The following is a 22,443-nucleotide window of genomic DNA, read 5'->3' as shown; positions in this document are numbered from 1 at the left end:
AACAACCGCTTAATCAAATTATAGTGACCAGGGACTTATACCTAAAGGGAACAACCTCCCGCGGGTTTGAGCTGTTGCATTATGTCCTCTTCAAGACCAAGGACCACACACACCTGATATCAACAATGCAAGAGCAACTTTCAATGCCTTAATCCATTCATCTTGCACATGCCTTAAATAATACACCACCACCACAGTCATTGAAGTTTAGACAGCACCCACCCCCCAGATTGGGACTTGAAGCGACAACGACGTGACCCATTTCCATTTCAGGGTAATCATGAAGAGTGTCCAACGCTGGCCTGGGCCCTGATATGGCGAGGAGCCTGCAGCAACATGTTTGGATGGTACATAGATGATGATATTTGCTTCTGGGAATAGATTATTTGTGGGAGGCAGCTTGACTTGAACGCACAGGTGCAAGGGAAGTATTGATCCAGCAGTGGCAGGCGCATTGGAGAGATTGAGTTCCAAGAGGTAGTGACTTGTAACAGGGCTGGGGAATCATCATCACAGCTGTACATTATTCTTCAAGCATATCACTATTTCTAATTGTATCTAATTCTCTTATCAAGGCACTCGCCGAGACTCTATATCAATAGATCCTTTAGTCCAATTCAAAACCTACGCATAAGCATCTGCTTGCCCTAAGTCCGTTATTTACAGTACATATATTATGGATATGCACCGTATTATTTGATAGTACAGGTTGAAAGGATTCGGGTCATATCAGCGCCAACAATCTTGTTGGATAATGTAATCACTGACGCTACGACATTAGGGCTATCAGAAAATGTATATTGCGTTTCTTTGTACCCTAACTATTTGATTACTTATGCTACTTGGCAACGATCACTGTTCTTCGTGGAAAATGCTGAAGATACCATTGTTGTTTTAACTACTATACAAAACAGGGCTTAATCTAAATCCGGCACAGGTAACCCGTTAACAATCTTAACCTTCCTCCCCAACTTATCCAACGCCTCCTTCGAATTCCTCGCCCGTAAGTCACCCGTCTCGGTATCAGAAACCAACACAAAATCATACGTCAACAACGCATGATCCTCGGAAACCCCATACTTCCTTGCATACTCCGGCCCCGCCCGCCCAATATCAACAACTAACGAATTCTTCACCCCAAAAACTGCATCCGACGTCTCATACGGATCATTCCGCAAATACAACGCCGTAATCAAATGATCATAGCCCTCCTTCTCGAACATGAAATGCATATGCGACGGCCGGTACGGATGCCGATGCAACTTCTTCAACAACTTGCCCACAGGCCCGTCGTGCGGAATCGGATACGGTACGGGCGTAATCGCATGGAACCAGAATACTCCGTCCTCGCCGCTGTGCATGTAACATCGGCCGTCGGGCTTGTCGCGGCCGGGGTACTGCACGTCGTAGTGGCCCGTGGAGTCTGTTTCCCAGATGTCGATTTTGACGTTGGGGATTGGGCGGCCGGCTGTGTCTTTGAGTGTGCAGACAACGAGGAGGGGCTCACCCTTTGGGTCGTGGGACATGGAAGCGCCGGTGGTGATTTCTTCAGCGTCGTGCGTGTGGAAGGGACCGAGGACGGTGCCTTCGGTTGAGCCGGGGGGTTTGGGGTGGTCGATGCTGTCGACTAGGAGGGAAAGGCCAAGGACGTCGCTGAGGAGGATGAATTCCTGTAATAGTTAGCTTCTTTATTCGTTCATGTACTAGAGCTAGGGGAACACACCTGTCGCACATCAGTACAGATCTTCCCTACCTCTGTGAGGAAGAGCAAGCCGGTCATCCATTCCTGGGTGCTGAGCCTGGTCTCGCGTGCGAAATCGTGCAGGTGCGTGACCAGGCGTTCGAGGACGTATTTCATGCGCTCATCCTCGCATAGGGAGTTAATCGTGTGGACGTTCTGGGTGATGTTGTCCGCCGTTAAGTCTTTCATAGGCGGAATCTTGACTTGTGAGGGGTCCATCTTGTCAAATTGATACACAAGTAGATGTCTTTTCTGATACAGAGTACGAAGTAAAAGGATAATATAAAACAAAAGACAGTAAATCCCTTTATGAATTCAATTGCTTGCCATCTCCCCGCAATCCCCGCCAATTGCGGATTACATATCGGTCAGTCATCGCAAGTGAGAGTTACCAAGATGGAGATGCGGGTTTACGGATTAAGCATGGCAGCCAATCAGCGATGGGCGATTCTAAGGACTCGGAGAATTCCCCATGACTCAGCAGAGGAATTGTTTCCGCTCGGCATTGACGGGTACATCTTTAGCCGGTCTGCATTATTATATTATCGTATCAAGAACTATATACAGTTGTAGTATATCGCAATCATAACTTCCACATAGTCTCCCTCGGCGCCTCCGCCGACAGCACAGGAACCAACCCGGGATCTCCCTTCTCCATAGCCCTCCTAAAACCCTCCCTCTCCCCAATTCTTTCCAAATACCTCACGATATTCGGATACTCCTCGAGCCCATATGGGATGAACAAGCGTCCCGTCGTCAATGAAAAAACAGTAACGCAATCTGCTGCCGTAAACTCGTCCCCAGCTAAATACCTAAACCTCCCCAACTGCTTCTCCATCGCTTCAAAATTGACCCGCAGCCGTCTCTGCATCACTTGCGACACGCGGTCCTCGTCGCTGCCGCCTCGCAGCTTATTGTACATGACTGACATGAGCGCGGGCTGGAAGGATCCGTTTGCGCGGTGCAGCCAGAAGACATAATCTGCGTATTGAGGGTGGTCTGGGGGGTAGGAGAGACGGCCGTGGGCGTATTTAGTGAGGATGTATTCGAAGATGGCGCCTGTTTCGGCAAGGATGATGCTGCCATTGTCGTCTGTGATTATGGGGGCTGTGCCGGCCCAGTGAAGGGAGCGGTAAGATTCTGGGGCTTGCAGGGTTGGGGCGCGGTCGTGGCAGACTAGGGTGTAAGGGAGGTTGAGTTCTTCACAGAGCCAGATGACTCGTTCAGACTGGGAGCGGCGGAGGTGGTGGATTGTGAGGCCGGACATTGTGAGGGTCAATTGAATTGGTGAGGTAGTTGATGAATGGAGTACTGCTATCTAATATAACCATGGGACACTGAACTGACTTAAGTATTGGCAATCTCGGTCTGATTAGCTCATTTAAAGTACGGATCTCCTACTCCTTTAGTGATTGACGTCATGCAATGAGATTTATGAAAGCTAATGCATGTTTTTATGTGTATACCTCGGGTCATGCCTGGGAATAAACGTAACCTCTGGTATGACCTCCAAATCTCGAGGCACCTGATTAGAAATTAGCTGGGCTTCATTTATGGTATGATGCTAAGCCTTTCGGTAACCGGGAACCGGCAACACTTTATTTCCACTTCTGTATCCCAAGATAAAAGTTATGCAAAGTTCTGAAGAAGCCTAGCATTGTGTGGATGTCATCAAGCATATACTCTTCGTATATCATTAAAAATTGCTCAACAAAGGGATATCCGCTAATCGCTAACCAAGAAGACAAAAAAGACCAAATCCCCCAGACCCAAAGAAAAGAAAATAGTATATATACAGAGAATATACCTATGCTTCATGTTTATGCTTTCACCATCTTATGTTCTCGTTCTCGTTCTCGCTCTCGCTCCCGCTCCCGCTCCCGCTCCCGATCTTGAGACACATCACTCTTCCCGTCTGGCGTGGGACCAGGTGCCGCCCCCCGGCTGTGGTGGTCCACCGTATCCCAAATTGCCTGCATCAGACGTTGATTGGCATCCGGGTCATCGTCATCGGGGGCATCGCGGCGGTGGAGACTAACTCTCCGGTCATGATTTGGTGCGGCGGCGCCATGGATTTCACTCATTGCTCGTCGTGGAGAAGGATCTGGACCCATTATTGGACCTGATGATCCATGTGCCGTCGTGGGAGCCGATTCTCTGCGTACGTTGGAGTTCTGGTTCCTCGCGGACTCGTAATCGGCCGCTAATAATGTGATCGGAGCAGGAGTAGGAATAGAAGCAGGGATCGGAGCAGCAGGAGCCGAAGTATTAGTGGAAGCGGGAAGCGGGGCCGTGGGTGAAGATACAGAGGTTGACTCTTTGCGAGGTTTGGAGGGCTCGTCCGCCGAGACTTCGCGGGGAGGACGCTCGGATCGAGTCTCCTGGAGCTCCTCCTCCTTAACATCCTTCCAAGAGCACTTGGCATGCTTCTTCGTGCAGCCCATGCAGGCAGTGAGGTTCTTCAAACAGTCCATGTGAAGACGGCGACAACGATCGCAGGGAGGCATGATACGTTCGCCTCGTTGAAGCTCCTCCATGCGCGTTACCATCTCTATCTTGAACGGACCACCGTCATCCTTCTCGGATTGGTTGGACTTTGGTGGAGGTAATAATGAGGAGGGAGTGTTCGGGATGGCGACCGTCGCTGGAGATGGGTTGTAGAGACCATTGTAGTCGCTGGCGTCCGAGGGTCTGGGTCGTGGGCGCGAAGAAGATTGTCGACTCATTTGCGTCGCAGCAGGTGGGTCCTCGTAACCACGGGCTTGGCGGTCTGCAGTAGTGAAGAATTTCTTCATGAGTTCAGCGCGCGTTGTCGGAGATGCACCCTTGATGGAGGTTCCGTTGATGATGGTGATATTCTCAGTGTTGGAATGCGAGAACATAAACGGCGAAGGTAGGTGGCCGTCTTCTGCTGCTAGAGCTGGTTCTGCGCGACTGTTATGGGCATTGACGGCGACAAACCCAGTAGATGGCGAGTGTGGGTTGGCTGGGCCCTGGCCGTTGGCTTCACGCCAGACAGGACTCAACGAGCGGGGTATATGTAAATTTGCATCATTCTCACGACGGGCAATGATTGCAGTTCGGCGGTTCTTGAGGCGGTGATTGAGTTGTCGTGCTCGAGCAGAGACTGCAAAGTTAGTTTACCTCGTTCACAGCCCAGAAAGAAAAAGTACACACCTTGATCAGCAACCGAAACAATCTGCTGCAAGTTCTTTTCTAAAATCTCCAAAGCGCCAAGCTCTTTCTCCTCATCCTCGATGATCGGCTGTGGAGGGATCATCTTCTGGGGCATGCCCGATGCGATCAACACAAAGTCCTCCTCGCTGATCTCAATGCGACATTGCTTAGTGTAGAATTGGCAAACACGGACTCCATTCCGAGTCTTCTCCAGGTTGAACTGCTCAGGTTTGTTCTTGGCGAACTCCACAACATCAAGCCAAGTGATAGCGTTGGGATCCTTGCCGTGTGACTTGAGAACGCGCGGCGGTCCGTCAAACAAACGCTCAAACCGCTTAATCAAGATGGGTCCTAATGGACACGCGCCCAGGTTACCGGCGATACTCTCGTGACGCTGCAGGACTCCGTCATACTCGCCGATTAAGTGCAGAATGGCGGACATGTTATCATCGACGGCGACGAGGGGCAGGTTATCCGGGTACTGCCGCGCGAGGTAATTGATCTGGAGGTGATTCGAGACGGTCTTTGGAATTTTAGATGCGATGGGAGGGAAGTCACCCGAAGGTGATCGAGGCCGTTTACTGGCACTGGCCGGTGCCGGTTCTGTTGGCGCTGGTCTTGATTCCATTGCGACGGCAATTTCTCTTCTTATCTCAACACCCTGAAAACAAAGAATATAAATCCGGCGACAGAGAACGAACTCTCTAGCCGCAAAGGTCAAATAGCCGGAGAATAGGAGAAAAAGCCTCAGGGGTAGAGTTGGCTGATAGGCGGCGATAGCGAGGGCCACCTGAACAACAAAAGCACGTAATTCGGGGTGATTGACGGGCCACGACAGAGCGGGTAAACTGTCACCAAGTGAACAACACAGAGCAATAGATAGCGAGCGGTAGGGTGCAGGAGTAGTAAAGGGTAAGGGTGGAAGGAGGAACAAAGAACGAAAAAGACAACAGAAAGAAAGCGTGGGAGGAGGGAGGAGAGGAGTGAGGGCGGAAGATTCAGTGTGACGGGGCCGACAGGGATACAGCGGAGTCCCGCCGGGCGATTCCGCTGGCCAGTCGGTGGGGACCGGAGTTACGAGGCCTCGGGGGGATTATTCCTAGGCAGCATGGTTGTAATCCGTAGATTGTTCTGAAACAGTGCAATTTAATCCTAACCTAGTGAATACTCTGTGGTAGTCTGTATGTCCATACTGTGGGAGTATGTCAATGCTTTTAGTGCGTGCGATGGGATCCAAACATTGCTGCCTCAGGTATGACTCCACCCGCCAATCATCACCCGCCGTTCCTCCCGGCCGGTCCAGCCTCTCCGGTGACCGGGACGCCTTGCTGGATCCGGGCGAGTCCTGCCGGTATCATTACCGTATTCTGACACCCCGTGTTGGACTTCCGCCTGCATCGTAACCAATTAAGCACCATACAACAAGGTACTTCCAAGTCAAATGACTGTCCGTGCTTTACAATACCATTACACACGCACAAACACAGGCACAAGCCACGAGCGCCGAATCTCTGCGAACCAACCAACCCCTCTCTGAAAATCCCTCATACAGTTCCCTCTCACAACGGCTCCTCTTTGTTCTACTTTGGGAGTTTGACCTGATTACGCATACCCTTAATACCAACAGCCAACTCTATTGCTCCGGTCTCCAACATGTCCGAACGAGGCTCGTTCCGAGGTGGTGGTGGTCGTGGCCGCGGCGGAGGTTATGCCCGGGGCGGTCAGCGCAGTGGCGGTGCAGGTGGCGGTACGGGCCAGCCACATCAGCAACAGCAGGAGAGGCCCAAGAAGGAGAATATCCTTGATCTGTCCAAATATATGGACAAGGAAGCTAAGGTGAAGTTCAGCGGTGGTCGTGAGGGTAAGCTTACCTAAAGTGTATTACATGCCATGCATAGGGCTAATGGATCTAGTGACGGGAACGCTCAAAGGCTACGATCAGCTTATGAACCTGGTTTTGGATGATGTTAAGGAGTCTATGCGCGGTAAGAACACTCTGCAATTATTTCACGGCTATTCCCTGACAGTGTTTAGATGACGAGGGCAACGAGACGACTCGTGCCCTCGGGTTGATCGTGGCTCGCGGCACCTTGATCGTGCTGATTTCGCCCGCCGATGGTAGCGAGGAAATTGCCAATCCTTTTGCCCAGCAAGAGGAGTAAGCACGTGCTCTCTTTTTCATCATGCTTTTACTCTCAAGTCAGGAACCGGTGCTTCCGGTATTCTTCCCCCCCCTGTTCAATCCGCAAGACGAGGCGCGGTAGCAATCATCATAGCTAGAGTAATGATTGGCTGCTATCTGCGTCTTTCCATCACAGCATTATCCTTTATGCCATAGCTGGCAGTCCTACGCCAATAATGATCATACGGAACGATTGAAAATGAGACACGTCCTCCCTCATGTATGTTTTGTTGGTTGTGTTACATAATACATAGAGCGCAATCTTATCTATGATTGAATGGAATAAAATATGCAAAACATCATTTCCGTTATTATATGCATATCTGACATACATGCATTATTTATGCCGTTTCTTCTCACAATTGCATCATATGAAGTCGCCATTTGCCGTTTCGTCATCGCATGTTCGCTTCCGTGCTCGCTTCGGGACACCAATACGAGTACGAGATTGCGATATGGGCTGATAAGTATAAATGATGCCCTCGCTGACTGGCTCAAGGTTCTTTTTTCTTACTGTAGAATATGCACTTACTGTAGATAACTATTATTATTGGATACATTTCCCTCATTATGAAACTCCTTCACCTGCTGCCCGTCCTCCCCCTCAGCATGGCGTATGTCATCCCATCCGAAGAGGTCCTCGAGGATCTAAACATCAACAAAATCAACAAGGAAAAGACCCATTTTACCCAGAAAAAAAACATTCAAAATGCTCTAGATAATGCTCTCGACTCCTTCAGCGTGAATAAGCCCAAAATCGACTCCGATTCCCGAATCGACACCTGGATCAACCGTCTCAAGGACTACGCCCTGGATTCCATCCAGGACGACGACATTGACGGACAAGAATATACAGTCAATGGCAACAACGAAGACATAATCGACAGCAACTTCCCCTTCCCCATCCCACGCCTCCCCTTCTCAAAGCACCACCACCACGGAGACTCCGACAAAACCATCTACCAACTCATCTCCTCAAGCAAATATACAACTAATCTTACCAAAATAATCGACGAAGACGAATCCCTCGTCCACCTCCTCAACAATACGAGTCATAACTTCACCCTCTTCGCACCCACGGACGACGCCTTCGCTAAACTCCCGCCTCATCTTCCCGAGTTGCCCAAGGAATTGATCCGTTCTGTGCTGCGCTACCATCTCGCTGCGGGCGTTTATCCAGCACTAGACATCTTCCACCACCAGACTCTGCCGACGTTGTTGAATGAGACTGCATCTGGACATGAACTCCCGCAGAGAGTCGCCGTTCGTCCTGGATGGAAGGGCCTCAAGGTTAACCACTACAGTCGCCTGGTGGCCGTTGATATTGTACGTCCCCAAACCCTACTACTTACCCAACCAAAATAAGATACTAACGAAATAGGCCGCCTCAAACGGCCTGATACACGGCATCGACTCCATCCTCCTCCCACCCCCACCAGCCCTCTCCCTCTTCACCATTGTCCCCACCCAATTCAGCACCTTCACACTCGGCCTCCTAAAAACCGGCCTCGCCGCCATCCTTGAAGATGCAGATAAACGCGTCACCATCTTCGCCCCCTCCAACAAAGCCTTCGAGCACCTAGGCCTGCATATCAACGCCTTCCTCTTCTCACACCACGGCACCAAGTATCTCCGTGCGCTACTACAGTATCACATCGTCCAGAACCGGACGCTCTACTCAGACGTGTTCTACACGTCTGATGGCCAGATCCGTGAACTTGGTACCAAGGGCTATACGCATCTTGATTTGCCGACGTTGTTGGGTGAGAAAGGACGGCCCGGGCTGGCGGTTGATGTTTCAAGGTTTGGGGCGCATACGTTGATTAAATTGAATGGGAGCCGGAAGGTTGCGTTTGCGGATGCGCTCGCGAGAGATGGGGCTGTGCATATTTTGGATCATGTTTTGGTTCCACCGTGCAAGTATCGAGGTGATGTTGCTGATGAGGATCGGGATGAGGATGAGTTGACTGTTGAGGACTTAAAGGATCGGTTGAGTGACTGGGTTGTCGATGACGTTCCTGGCAACATCTGGGGCCATGACGGTGAGCTTTAGTTCTCTCCGTTCCGTGCCTCAAGAAGGGCAGCATACTGGTAAAGGCTGTTCAATTGCCGTTTCTTTGAATTCTCGCCGGACTACAAAACCGACATTAAAAGTATATAATGCAAGATGAATTGAAGATTGAATATATTTCCTAAGATATTTTTTGTATCTTTCTGTAAGCAGAATTCTCCGAAGCATATCTCGTACATCGTTGGCCTGTGGTGCCATAGATAAATCCTAACTTCAAATAAACGAGACCAGGACCACACCGGCCAAAGTCTTGAATCTCCAGACACCTCACTTTCTCAGACCAAGATGCTGCTCCAAAATAACCACGACAGTGGGCCAGACAATATTGTCTGTCTTGGCCGCTCCTAGCATATATAGTATTCCTCTCGCTGAAATGAAGCAAGAACAAAAGGAAAAAGAGGCAAGTCATCATAATTAAGCCATGTATCCAAGAGTCCCGAGTGTTATATCACCAACCAATTCAAGGGAGCCTCCTTCCCGGCTTCATCAATGCCTGGAAAGACGATTCAAAAGCCTTTTTGAGCTCCTTATAGCTGACGACAAAGCAGCTTTGCTCATCCCGACTCACCAGGGTAATTCTTTCGTCCGATCCCGCATCCAACTTGTTCAAGCATGCGAGCACATGGCCGAGGTCGACAACTGGATCTCCTTGGGCATCCACCTGATGGAAAACAAAATCTCGGAAGAGTTTCAAGAAATATCGCTCCCCATTCTCGGACCATTGCCGATCGTGGTCATATTCGGGTCGCTCGTTGATGAGATTCAATTTCGTCATCAACCGTACAAGGCGACCGTTCTCAAGCTCACGGCTAAGATCTGATGTGAGCTGATCATCCAAATGGAGGGACGAATCGAATGTCGACATTAGCTGCGATGAGATTCCGGTGATGAAAACGTCAATGCTCCGCTCTTGATCCTTTTGCATGCCGTTCAATAACCAAAATACCGAATTCTTCAGCTGTGGCGTGTAGGCACGCGTGAAATGTTCCATAGCCCTAGTAGGATTACCCATGACACTTGGCGAGTTTGCTCCTAGGGTGATGATCAACTGCCCCAAGTTGACCAGATCTTGGCGTTGAAGGTCCGTAACCGATCGCTGAGCTTCATACTGGACCACGTCCATGATAGCGCACGCATTCAAGCGAACGCGATTTTTGGCTGTCAAAAGAATCTTACTGGGTTCGATGATTCTCGCAGCAAGCCCATTACTGTGGATAGCCTTCAACGCGTTTGCGAGTTGGGTCATGTAACTCCAAAGCACCTGCTCAGGAATGTGTGCAGGATGCCGAGTTTGAAATCTGTTCCCAGCCCCAAGGTGTTGTTCTGCAAGTGTCTTTGAGAGAGGGTGGTAGTCTGTGACAAAAATGAGCGAGCTATCTTGAAAGCTCCGGCTTGTGAAAGCATCGTGAATTGTCACTACGCTGCCATTGCACACTCGCTTCCATGCCTGAACAGATCGGATGGCCTTTTCATTCGTCAAACGGAAGCCTTCTAATCTCCGAAGAGCATAGAAATTCCCATCCTTGCTGGACTGCGCTTTGTATACCCAACTCGGGAAACCAAAAGTGGTTGCATTCTTTTGGTGGTTCAGGTCCAATGGAACAAGGGAATGGAAATAATCGACTTGAGCGGGCAATTGGGTGTCTGGTCTGAAATTAGTCGCCTGTCATATATCGAGTGAAGTGAGATAAACGCACTGGGAAGCATCTGCAACGTTGCGGCTGCTTTCTTCTGTAGCTCTTCTCGGAAGTCATTAGGGAGAAAAATGTCATGAACGTTGCGCTGATAGCCCAAGGTATTTTGGTTATGTGGTCCGATAGGAGCATAAAGATGATATTGTACCTGCGAAGCGTTAGACCAATCTAGGAAGACAGATGGAATACCGGCCTACTGGTTGCTGAAATCCACTTTGGTTTGCAAAGAAAGCCGCGCCATTCAATGCAGCAGCTGTAGCAGCAGCAGCAGCAGTGTCTGGTGAATATGGGTTTCCAGGAACAGTACCCACACCTGCACCCGGAAGGGGAGCCGGGGCCGTTACAAAAGGATCAAATGCAGCCGTAGTAGCGAGACCATTGGTACCAGTTCCTTGAAGGGGAGTCTGGGTGATTGAGTTAGCGTGAGATCTCCCGGAACCAAGACACATATCTGAAGTAGGCAAATTGCCCGGTTGAAAATAAGGATATGTGAAGTGCGATAACGATTGGGTGAACACCAAATAAGAGGAAGGACCGAAGTTATCAGCAACAACGTTTGGGCTCCGAAAAGTGCCACTATGAGTATCACCGGATACCCTGGGAGCATCTATTCTCCAGTGCTGAAACCAGAATGTCGCTCGAATGCTTTGCTTGCTTGAATCACCGCGAGAGGGACAATCCAGGGATCCAAAGCTCTGCGTGACACGAGCAATTCGACTGGGAAGGAGCGACCCATTCACATGATGCAGGATGGACGGGACAACAACCGGAAAAGGAAAGTGCTATCTTACCATAGGAGGGGCTTCAAAGCCTTGTGGGACAAACTCCTGAGCTTCTGCTACAGTCCAATCAGGGGTTTGGGTGTCTTGACGAGAGCTTGGGGTGCTTGAATTAGAACCTTTTTTCCAGTCAGCTAACCGATTCTGCTTTCAATCAGGATATGACGACGGCATACGCGATGAGACAGTCCTAGGCTGGAACGGGGCAGCGTTCGCAGCTTTTGGTGATATAGTTGCCGATACTTTCTTCGTGGGTGTCGTTGATCCATTTGTAGACAGTAGAGAAGGAGTGAAGCTGGGAGAATCGACATTGAATCGTTTTCTGTTGCCATTACTAAAGACCGCACGTCAGCCACTAGCCATTCTTTAAGTTGTAGTTTCACGAGTCATCGGATGAAACCAGCTGAGAGGGTATCCCAACCTGTCGAAGTTGTTCGCGGGGTTCAGTTTTTGTGGATCGTGATTGAAAGCGCAGCCTGGAGACAGCATATGCAAAGGTTAAATTGTACCCATAACTGCCGATATGAACGGTAGACCAGGGGATTCGCGCACCTTTATCTTCATAGCGACATCGGCCGTAGATGGTAACGTTCCGACATAGGGTGTCCTTGGCATTCTCTGGGTACACTACTTCATTAGTACATTCAGCCATGAACATCCGAACAACAGCAGCAATTGCCAGAAAGTGATCAAAACCACACTCACCTCGTGACTTAGGTTTGGGCGACCCCATTCCGCGACGGGAATCTTCCGTACTAGACTTCCCCATGGAAGCCATCGCATGTAACAGTAGTTGTATTTTCGGTGTGATGCGGCTCAGCGCAGAGAGATCTCCATTGAAATCAAGTAGAGGAAAACCGGGCGAACGAGCGAAATTAGAGGAAGCCACATTCCCTCATCGAAAAAGGTTAACGCGATAGCGGTTGCACTGGAGATGAAGTCGGTGCTGAGATTCACTGCCGCTAGGGCAGATAGCCAAGGACGGGTTGAATGGGAGCTTCTTTAAATGAACTATGCTCCCCCCAGATTCCAAAACGATATATGATCAAAAATAGAAGAAAATACCAATAAGGGAAAAGTAACAGTTGGACGACAGCAGCGTCGATGCCACTTCACGCCATGGGGTACAAGCCGAAGGGCGGAGGAGAGGCAGCGAGGGATCGAATGTCCGCGGGGAGGGGAGCCTAATGCCTGGTGGTGCACGTGCCGGGATATAGGCGCTAAGCGCGCGGCTATCACGTCACACGGCATTGAGCTTCAGGGTAAGAGGACAGCTTACGGTACTTCCTCGATTCACGCTTGCATTTTCCAACAAAGTCATAGGCGACTTTTTGTAACGCGTCGCTTCACTCAATCCTTTATTTTTTTTTATGCCACTTGCGTTCAGTCAGTCAGGACCGTTCGTTATCTCTTGAGATAAGGTCGTATATCGGAGCCTCGGAGTTGGAGGATCGTCCTGAATCCTGGTTACTTTTATGGATTTCCCACAATAATTTAAAATGTCTTCCTCTGGGATTGACATTTCTCAATTCTCCGATAGCGAGAGGGCTGCTCTTGAAACCTACACGGCGGTTACAAGCCAGGATGTATCCGAAGCTATTCCTCTGTTGCGCCGCTCGCAATGGAACGTGCAGGTTAGTATTGGCAAGCTTCTTGGAGGCATCCTATGGGAAGCAGAAGTACTGACATATATAAAGATTGCTGTCTCCAAATTTTTCGATGGTGAAGGTCCAGACCCCATTGAAGAAGCTCGCGCTGCCCTCGATAACCCTCCACCGGCACGACCGACACGACAGACACAGAACCTCATGAGCGAAGATTTGTCTGCTGGGCGTTTCTCCCCGGTCGCGGAAGCAGCCCCTCGAGTACATACTCAACCAGAACAACAACCAGTCTACCGCCCTCCGTTCCTACTGGCTCTACTGTTCGCCCCGTTTAATCTTATTTACCGGTTACTCACCAGCTCCTTCCGTCTCTTCGGAACGCTGTTTCCATTCCTCCCACGATTCTTCAACCTCACCGCGAACCCTACTCTTCAGGGAGCTCGACGGAACACTACAGGACGCAGGGCTTTGAGTCCACAGGACACGGCGGCTCGATTCATCCGGGAATTTGAGGAAGAGTATGGCACTCAATCTGTGAGCTTCTTGGAGAATGGATACAACATGGCATTGGAGAAGGCCCATCGGGAATTGAAGTTCCTGCTTGTGGTTCTTTTGTCTCCAGAGCATGACGATACAAGCAGCTGGGTACGGGACACGCTTCTTTCACGCGAGGTGATGGATTTCATCAATGATCCACAGAATGGGATCATTGTTTGGGGAGGCAACGTGCAGGATTCTGAGGCATACCAAGTCAGCCACTCTTTGCGTTGTACCAAGTTCCCCTTTGCTACGCTGGTTGTCCACACGCCCAACGTTTCTTCAAGCGCCATGTCCATTGTCTCCAGAATCTCAGGGACATCGTCACCGTCTGAATTTGTGGAGAAGCTACGAACGGCTATTTCTCAAAACAGGGAGCCCCTGGAACAGACCAGGACCACTCGTTCTGAGCAACAAGCTTCACGTAGCCTTCGAGAAGAGCAGGACTCGGCATACGAACGTTCGTTGGCAATTGACCGGGAACGGGCTCGACAACGGCGGGAAGCAGAGGCGGAACAACGCCGCCAAGAGCAAGAAGCAGCAGAACGACAAGCGACAGAGGAGAAAATACGTCGTGATCACCAGCAATGGAAGCATTGGAGAGCACAGTCGATCCAGGATGAGCCTGGCACTGACGTCAAAGAAGCCGTGCGCATCAGTGTTCGACTTACATCGGGTGAACGGGTAATCCGCAGATTTTCACCTGAGCTGGATATTGAAGAGCTTTACGCTTTTGTGGAGTGCTATGATGTCTTGCAGGATGCAGAGCAGATGGCTAGGGGTGGCAAGAAACCGGAGGGGTTTGAGCATAAATACGGATTCCAGTTAGTATCTCCTATGCCTCGAACTGTTTATGAGGTTGAAGCCGGGGGCTCGATTCGGGACAATATTGGTCGCGGCGGCAACTTGCTGGTGGAAATTGTTGACGACGATGACAACGAAAGCGACGGCGAACAAGAAGAGGCATAGTCATAGAATTACATGGGATGGACCACTGTACAATCCATAGATGGGTTTTAGGCCAATAGCATTATTATGGACTGATCCCGTGCTCCACAATCTGGAACTGGATCTCCACGAGTTATGAACCATGCCATTATCAATATGAACAGGCTAGAAACCAGATCAAGATCTTTAAATAGTAGTAATATTACTACAGGTAACAATGCTGTTCTTTGGATTGTTCTCATAACTAATGCTCTACATATCTTGCCTGAGATGTGATAATATGACCATACTATTATTTATACTAATAATATCTAACTCTGCACGCTAAGCTTTACATCAGAATGACTGAGATTAAGTTGACGGGAAATAATGATCAAATTACTGTGCTTTAAAATCGGAGCTGCTCGTGTTCTAGACTCCGAGCATTAACCGAACATAACTGAGCCAGGCAGCCTTATGCACTACAATGCACGTGGAATTCGGATCTGTACGACTCCGACCCCGGGCTTGGGACGGACCCCTTTTTATTTTCATGACTCCGCCGGGACTCGGGATTCCACCAGTCCGTCCCACCGTCAAGTCCACGCTAGTCCTATTCCGGTAAACAATATCGTTTAACCTGCTGCCACGTCGGAACTATTCCTGAAGGGGTTAGAGCTACCGGTAATTTATGCAAAGAAGGACGTGGGTGTCAAGTACTGGATCCACTTATGCAGTTTATTCATGCTCGTATCGATCGAGCTTTTTCAGATGAGTGCATTATTGTTACGGAGGATTACGGAGGATTGGGTGCATATGTCGTTATGCGTGCGCATAATACTTCCGAGACGTTAGCTGTACAAATAGTACTATGTACGGAAAACGTAGTGACCTTAACTAGTAGTATTCTGATAGCAAATGCTGTATGGTACTCTGTACTCTGTAATGCTATAAGCAAAGACAAAGAAAGACTGGAGCTATCACGGGTCAGAGCACGTATCCGGAGCGGATTGAAAGCCTCCCGCGTTCCCGATTAAGTACTTGCTAAAATCTTCCGGAACGATGCTTGAAACGCCTTTGGATACAATGGGCCCGGAACCGAGCTTTCATGCACCCCGATTGGCTCGTGGCCATGGAAACTCTGATATTCTAAATATACGAGAATACGCGTGGGGCATGAGGTTTTGTATATTATCCCTCTCGCCCTCATTTCTCTCCAAATGCTTCCGCTTCTATCTCTCTTCGTATATGCTGCTCTTAGGCTTCATGCTTGCCTAATACGTTAATGCTGTCTTACGTTAAATTAATACCTAATCCTAATAATCTTTTCCCCCATGAGCATCGACTACTAATTCGCCTAATCCTAATCTCGTCGACCTGAGACGCTCGTCTCATTCGTCTTTCCTCGCTCCTCCCCGACCTCTACCTCTCTTTACTCGTTATGTCATCCTCGGGGTCGCCAAGCCCTGTGTCTACTCCGGTATTAGATGTACCAAAATCCGACACCCCAGATTGCCCCAGCTTCAGCACAGGCGACACGAAGGTGGAACAACAACGCGAGATGAACAAGGAAGATCAGGCCGAACGCGAAGTGACTCGACTGGCACAGCAGCTGACACGCCAATCGACGCACTACTCGACGTCAACAAGCCTGGAGAACCCGTTTCTTGATGCAGTGGAGGGCTCAGCGTTGAACCCCCACGGAGACAACTTCAAAGCGCGCGATTGGATGAAGAACCTGTTGGCATTAACTTCCCGGGATCCTGAGAGATTTCCTCAGCGAGCGGCGGGTATTTCGTTTAAGAACATGAGCGTGCACGGTTATGGTAGTCCTACAGATTATCAGAAGGATGTGTTCAACTCGGTTCTTCAGATCGGCCATCTTTTCCGTCTCGTTACTGGTACCGGAAAGCAGAAGATTCAGATCTTGCGCAACTTTGATGGTCTCGTCAAGAGTGGTGAAATGCTGGTTGTTTTGGGACGGCCTGGAAGGTATACAGAACTACCCACTAAGGTGAAACTTCGAGGAACCACGCTAACAAATGTATTAGTGGCTGCTCAACCTTGTTGAAGACCATGGCCGGTGAGATGAATGGTATCTATATGGATGAATCCTCCCATTTGAGTTACCAAGGTACGACGCCCCGTCACATACTCATTACTGAATTGATTGACTGACTTCAAAACAGGGATTCCCGCAAAGCAAATGCGCAACCAATTCCGTGGTGAAGCCATTTATACTGCCGAAACCGATGTCCATTTCCCCCAACTTTCTGTTGCCGACACTCTGAAGTTCGCCGCGTTGGCTCGATGCCCCCGGAACCGTTTACCCGGCGTCTCGAAGGATCAGTATGCAGAGCACATGCGAGATGTTGTCATGGCTATGCTTGGTCTCTCGCACACCATCAACACTCAAGTCGGAAACGATTTTGTTCGTGGTGTCAGTGGTGGTGAACGGAAACGTGTTAGTATCGCTGAGGCAACTCTCAGCGGTAGTCCTATCCAATGCTGGGACAATAGTACCCGTGGATTGGATAGTGCCAACGCACTCGAGTTCTGCAAGACCCTGAACCTGATGACCAAATATGCCGGCACTACTGTCGCTGTTGCCATATACCAGGCCTCCCAGAGCGCTTACAATATCTTCGACAAGGTGACAGTCCTCTATGAGGGTCGCCAAATCTACTTTGGCCGCACTGATGAGGCAAAGTCATTTTTCACCGACATGGGTTTTGAATGCCCTGACCGTCAGACAACTGCCGATTTTTTGACTTCCCTGACCAGTCCTTCTGAGCGTATCGTGAAGAAGGGCTATGAAGGCAGGGTCCCTCAGACGCCCGATGAGTTCGCTGAGCGCTGGAAGAATAGCGAGGCGTATGCCAAATTGATGAGGGAAATTGATGAATATGAGCTCGAGTATCCGCTGGGAGGCCAATCGGTGGCCAAGTTTACTGAAGCCCGTAAAGCGATGCAGGCAAAGAGCCAGAGGATCAAGTCTCCGTACACCGTGTCCGTAAACGAGCAGATCCGTCTCTGCATGATTCGGGGTTTCCAGCGTTTGAGAGGTGATGCCAGTTTGACTTTGAGTCAGCTTATCGGTAACTTCATCATGGCCTTGATTATTGGAAGTGTCTTCTACGACTTGCAACCCACCACCAACAGTTTTTATTCTCGTGGAGCACTGCTTTTCTTTGCTGTTTTGCTTAACGCTTTCTCTAGTGCGCTTGAAGTGAGTTGGTCTTTTAATGAGTGCGAGAAACTTGATACTAACATGACCAGATTTTGACTCTGTATGCCCAACGTCCCATTGTTGAAAAGCAAGCTCGCTACGCCATGTACCATCCGTTTGCCGAAGCCGTGGCCTCGATGCTGTGCGACATGCCCTACAAGATACTCAATGCGATCATTTTCAACATCACGTTGTACTTTATGACCAACCTGCGTCGTGAACCCGGTGCTTTCTTCATCTTCCTGCTCTTCTCGTTCGTTACCACTCTGACCATGTCAATGCTTTTCCGTACGATGGCTGCATCCTCCAGGACCCTATCCCAAGCCTTGGTGCCTGCTGCCATCCTCATTCTCGGGTTGGTTATCTACACCGGTTTCACGATCCCTACAAGGAACATGCTTGGCTGGTCTCGCTGGATGAACTACATTAACCCAATCGCATATGGCTTTGAAAGCTTGATGGTTAACGAGTTTAACAACCGGCCATTCAAGTGTCTTCCATCCGGAATGGTCCCTACCGACTTGCAATACACCAATATGCCTCTGGAGAACAAAGTCTGCTCCACAGTGGGTGCTGTTGCCGGTTCCGACATTGTCCAAGGAACCGACTACCTTAACCAGAGTTTCCAGTACTATGCTTCCCACAAGTGGAGGAACTTGGGTATCATGTTCGGTTTCATGATCTTCTTCATGGCAACCTACCTTATCGCCAGCGAGTTCATTTCCGAGGCCAAGTCTAAGGGTGAAGTGCTTCTCTTCCGCCGTGGACACGCTCCCCGTCACCAAAGCGATGACATCGAAAATACCTCCTATGCAATCTCTGGAGAAAAGACAGACGAGGCTAGCGGAAAGGAGGTCACTGCAGGTATCCAGAGACAAGAAGCGATCTTCCACTGGCAGGACGTATGCTACGACATCAAGATCAAAAGTGAACCGCGCCGAATTCTCGATCACGTTGATGGCTGGGTCAAGCCGGGTACTTGCACTGCGCTGATGGGTGTTTCCGGTGCCGGTAAAACGACGCTTCTGGATGTGCTCGCTACTCGCGTAACTATGGGTGTTGTTACTGGTGAGATGTTGGTTGACGGCCGTCCCCGAGACCAGTCTTTCCAGCGGAAGACTGGTTACGTGCAGCAACAAGATCTCCATCTTCACACCACGACTGTGCGTGAAGCTTTGCGCTTCAGTGCCGTTCTCCGCCAGCCCGCCCATGTCAGTAACCAGGAAAAGCTCGACTATGTTGAGGAGGTGATCAAGCTCCTTGGGATGGATTCGTATGCGGATGCCGTTGTTGGTGTCCCTGGTGAAGGTCTCAACGTCGAGCAGCGGAAGCGTCTTACTATCGGTGTTGAGCTGGCAGCTAAGCCCCAGCTTCTTCTGTTCCTTGACGAGCCTACTTCTGGTCTTGACAGTCAGACTTCTTGGTCCATTCTCGATCTCATTGACACTCTCACCCAGCACGGACAGGCTATTCTCTGTACTATCCACCAGCCGTCGGCCATGCTCTTCCAGCGTTTCGATCGCTTGTTGTTCCTCGCCAAGGGTGGTAAGACTGTCTACTTCGGTGATATCGGAGAAGAGTCCTCTACTCTTTCCAGCTACTTTGAGCGAAACGGTGCCCCGAAGCTGCCTCCTGGCGCGAACCCTGCTGAATGGATGCTTGAAGTCATTGGTGCTGCTCCCGGATCTCACAGCGAAATCGACTGGCCGGCTGTTTGGCGCGATAGCCCTGAACACCAGGGAGTGCTCGACCACTTGGCTGAATTGAAAACGACTCTCCCGCAGAAATCTGTTGAGTCGCCCAATGCCGATCCCACCAGTTATAACGAATTTGCCGCTTCCTTCCCCGTGCAGCTCTGGGAATGCCTCGTCCGTGTCTTTTCGCAATACTGGCGCAGCCCGGTGTACATCTACTCCAAAGCATGCCTGTCTATCCTCACGTCCTTGTACATCGGTTTCTCGTTCTTCCAAGCAGAGAACACCCAACAGGGTCTCCAGAACCAAATGTTCAGTGTTTTCATGCTCCTCACCATCTTCACCAACCTGGTCCAGCAAATCCTCCCCAACTTCTGCACTCAGCGCTCTCTCTACGAAGTCCGCGAGCGCCCCTCAAAAACCTACTCCTGGCAATCCTTCATGACCGCCAACATCCTCGTCGAAATCCCCTGGAACACCCTCATGGCCGTCATCATCTTCGTCTGCTGGTATTATCCAATCGGCCTGTACCGCAATGCAGAGCCCAACAACGCCGTCCATGAACGCGGTGCCCTCATGTTCCTCCTCGTCTGGAGCTTCCTCCTCTTCACTTCGACCTTCGCACACATGATCATTGCCGGTATCGAACTCCCAGAGACGGGAAGCAACCTCGCCAACCTCCTCTTCTCCCTCTGCCTCATCTTCTGTGGTGTCCTCGCCACTCAGGATCAACTCCCCGGCTTCTGGATCTTCATGTACCGCGTCTCCCCATTCACATACCTCGTCTCCGCAATGTTGTCCACCGGTGTATCCGGCAGCAATGCTGTCTGTGAGAAAGTCGAGTTCCTAAACTTCGACCCGCCCTCGAACATGACCTGCCAGTCCTACATGCAGGACTACATCAAGAAATATGGCGGTTATCTGCAGAACATGGATGCCACGAGTAACTGCAACTTCTGCAGCATCGACAAGACGGATAGCTTCTTGGCCAAGATCCATGCATCTTACGGCGATGCGTGGAGGAATTTTGGATTCATGTGGGTGTACATTGCGTTCAACATCGCTGCCGCGGTTTTTATCTACTGGCTCGCGCGTGTGCCCAAGGGGAAGAAGGGTACTGCTTAAGCTGAGTCATCCCAAAGGAAAAAAAAAAAAAAAAAAAAACCAAGAAAAAGGAATTGTCTTGTATGATGAATAATGGTGTTTATGGTGTTTCCTTTGTTATACAAAGATTTATGGTTTATGTTTTCTTTATTTTGTCATATGTCTCTTTGGGCGGATTTCTATAGCGTATACATGTTTGGTTAGATAATATTTATATTCTACCTGGGGTTGAAATGGCTTTGCCTTTATACTCACTCCCTTTTCTTTTGTTGGATCTAGCGGAGTTGAATTATCTTTCATTTCAACCATTGTACTTGAGGATTTAAATAACAATTGACAACAGATAATAATACCAATCCCCAATCCTTCTGGGACAGTGGAATAGAGCACTTTGCAACTCATTCTTCTTCCTACATACAACTTTCCCTGATCAGGATATTCTATCAGATATCATATCAAATTAGCAATGGCGCTTTATGAGCCAAGAGCATGCACTGTCTGTGGCATCTAATCAGCGCCAGTAAGACAAATGCCCTTCAAAACTATTGCAAAAGCTGTAAAGCTGTGGTCGGTAATGGACATGATAAGATGAAGCTCAAATGGCTACGCATCGCGATAGATAGATGGCAGTCCCGAATTCCTGACTCATGAATACAAAATAATGATAGCCCAAATAAAACAAAACCAATATCCTTGGGTATTGTACAATCTCGTCAAAAATATCCTCCATAATAAGCATATACCAGAAGCAAATAAACAAGATGGATGCAGGTCCAATCTCATCACCGAAACCAGTCGGTAACACAACGCTGAAAATCATTATATCGACATATCCCATCCATAGAAACCAAAAGTTAAACCGTTATATAAAGGCATGAAATGATGAAGGCAGAAAGGAATAAACAAGCTGGCGCATTTGATCAGCAATGAACGGGATTAATATCCATCCATCTCAACATCCTCCCGGCGGCGCAGAAAAGTCGCCTCCTCAAAGTCGTCAACATCCATACTCTGCCCAGCAATCCGGTTCTGGTTCTTCAACGCAATAAACCGCCGTCTCTGCTGCCCCAGGGAGGGCGCAAGAATAGTCCGATGAGAGGCGTCATAAGGACTCTCAAACTCATCATCCAAGTCATCAGAGGTATATGACCGCTTTTGTCCGTTGTACGAGGTAAATGATCCCTGACTACTCGAGGGGAGCGAATAAGCATCATTCTCGTCGGTGACGGGGTCATGCTCATTCATCGCAGAAGGACGCGAGAACGCTTGCACGGTCAAATCTTCTATCTTCGAGTATCCGCAGAAGGGCGGGAGTTCTGCATGGTTTACACCATTAGCAGTTGTAGTAGGGGCAGCAGCAGCAGCCAACTGCTTCTCCAATTCTTTTTGCGTCTTGTATCCCTCCGCAACGGATTTTCGGACGCGCATACCAACGCTCAACAACGAGGACTGCACCTTCGCAGGAACGACGGGTGTGGGCGAGCATGTGGCAGCGGAGTAGTGGTAATGAGAGACACGAGGTGTAGCACCGTTATCGTCATGGTCGTTAACGTTCGCGGTAGGAGTTGGGCCAGAGAAGAACGAGGTGATGGGAGGCTGGAAGCGTCTGCGCTTGGTGGTGTCTTTTGTGATGTGTTGGATGGACATTTTTCTTGTAATTTTCTTTTTTCCTTTTTTCCTTTTTTTTTCCTTTTTTTTTTTTTT

The 22,443-nt window shown here is 49.5% G+C and overlaps 9 protein-coding genes across 9 annotated transcripts; 4 read left to right on the top strand and 5 right to left on the bottom strand.

The window, feature by feature from the left end:
• Nucleotides 1-917: 917 nt before the first annotated feature.
• On the bottom strand, nt 918-1,960 carry EURHEDRAFT_446448 (intradiol ring-cleavage dioxygenase; the record flags this gene model as incomplete). The annotated part of the gene is made up of 2 exons (XM_040783603.1): nt 918-1,670; nt 1,724-1,960. The coding sequence occupies 2 exons, from the start codon at nt 1,958-1,960 to the stop codon at nt 918-920; spliced, it is 990 nt and encodes a 329-aa protein (XP_040642780.1).
• A 359-nt stretch (nt 1,961-2,319) lies between these two features.
• Nucleotides 2,320-3,293, bottom strand: EURHEDRAFT_127864 (glutathione S-transferase family protein). The gene has a single exon (XM_040777729.1). It carries the CDS (start codon nt 3,006-3,008, stop codon nt 2,325-2,327), a length of 684 nt encoding a protein of 227 aa, XP_040642779.1. The 5' UTR covers nt 3,009-3,293; the 3' UTR covers nt 2,320-2,324.
• Nucleotides 3,294-3,561: 268 nt separating this feature from the next.
• Nucleotides 3,562-5,546, bottom strand: EURHEDRAFT_399384 (uncharacterized protein; the record flags this gene model as incomplete). Its single annotated transcript, XM_040779921.1, has 2 exons — nt 3,562-4,868; nt 4,919-5,546. The coding sequence occupies 2 exons, from the start codon at nt 5,544-5,546 to the stop codon at nt 3,562-3,564; spliced, it is 1,935 nt and encodes a 644-aa protein (XP_040642778.1).
• An 828-nt stretch (nt 5,547-6,374) lies between these two features.
• EURHEDRAFT_408344 (putative small nuclear ribonucleoprotein (LSM7)) lies at nt 6,375-7,397 on the top strand. Its single transcript, XM_040780804.1, has 3 exons — nt 6,375-6,779; nt 6,832-6,903; nt 6,953-7,397. The coding sequence occupies exons 1-3, from the start codon at nt 6,572-6,574 to the stop codon at nt 7,078-7,080; spliced, it is 408 nt and encodes a 135-aa protein (XP_040642777.1). The 5' UTR covers nt 6,375-6,571; the 3' UTR covers nt 7,081-7,397.
• A 312-nt stretch (nt 7,398-7,709) lies between these two features.
• EURHEDRAFT_447671 (fasciclin domain-containing protein) lies at nt 7,710-9,153 on the top strand (the record flags this gene model as incomplete). The annotated part of the gene is made up of 2 exons (XM_040783681.1): nt 7,710-8,426; nt 8,482-9,153. 2 exons carry the CDS (start codon nt 7,710-7,712, stop codon nt 9,151-9,153), a joined length of 1,389 nt encoding a protein of 462 aa, XP_040642776.1.
• Nucleotides 9,154-9,310: 157 nt separating this feature from the next.
• Nucleotides 9,311-12,788, bottom strand: EURHEDRAFT_408342 (PAN-complex poly(A)-binding subunit PAN3). The gene is made up of 8 exons (XM_040780803.1): nt 12,350-12,788; nt 12,197-12,271; nt 12,066-12,120; nt 11,821-11,978; nt 11,657-11,763; nt 11,063-11,269; nt 10,869-11,013; nt 9,311-10,815 (listed from the first exon to the last, which is right to left on the bottom strand). Exons 1-8 carry the CDS (start codon nt 12,420-12,422, stop codon nt 9,632-9,634), a joined length of 2,004 nt encoding a protein of 667 aa, XP_040642775.1. The 5' UTR covers nt 12,423-12,788; the 3' UTR covers nt 9,311-9,631.
• Nucleotides 12,789-13,143: 355 nt separating this feature from the next.
• On the top strand, nt 13,144-14,754 carry EURHEDRAFT_447156 (clathrin-mediated endocytosis regulator UBX3; the record flags this gene model as incomplete). The annotated part of the gene is made up of 2 exons (XM_040783653.1): nt 13,144-13,278; nt 13,342-14,754. 2 exons carry the CDS (start codon nt 13,144-13,146, stop codon nt 14,752-14,754), a joined length of 1,548 nt encoding a protein of 515 aa, XP_040642774.1.
• A 1,167-nt stretch (nt 14,755-15,921) lies between these two features.
• EURHEDRAFT_408340 (pleiotropic drug resistance family ABC transporter) lies at nt 15,922-21,131 on the top strand. Its single transcript, XM_040780802.1, has 4 exons — nt 15,922-16,704; nt 16,764-16,846; nt 16,902-17,941; nt 17,992-21,131. The coding sequence occupies exons 1-4, from the start codon at nt 16,154-16,156 to the stop codon at nt 20,758-20,760; spliced, it is 4,443 nt and encodes a 1,480-aa protein (XP_040642773.1). The 5' UTR covers nt 15,922-16,153; the 3' UTR covers nt 20,761-21,131.
• Nucleotides 21,132-21,675: 544 nt separating this feature from the next.
• EURHEDRAFT_399378 (uncharacterized protein) lies at nt 21,676-22,386 on the bottom strand (the record flags this gene model as incomplete). Its single annotated transcript, XM_040779920.1, has 1 exon — nt 21,676-22,386. The coding sequence occupies one exon, from the start codon at nt 22,384-22,386 to the stop codon at nt 21,676-21,678; it is 711 nt and encodes a 236-aa protein (XP_040642772.1).
• Between the last annotated feature and the right edge of the window lie 57 nt (nt 22,387-22,443).

The sequence above is a fragment of the Aspergillus ruber genome, assembly GCF_000600275.1.
Source record: "Aspergillus ruber CBS 135680 unplaced genomic scaffold scaffold00002, whole genome shotgun sequence".
Lineage (NCBI taxonomy): Eukaryota > Fungi > Ascomycota > Eurotiomycetes > Eurotiales > Aspergillaceae > Aspergillus > Aspergillus ruber.
This window is presented reverse-complemented; position numbering and strand designations above follow the sequence as displayed.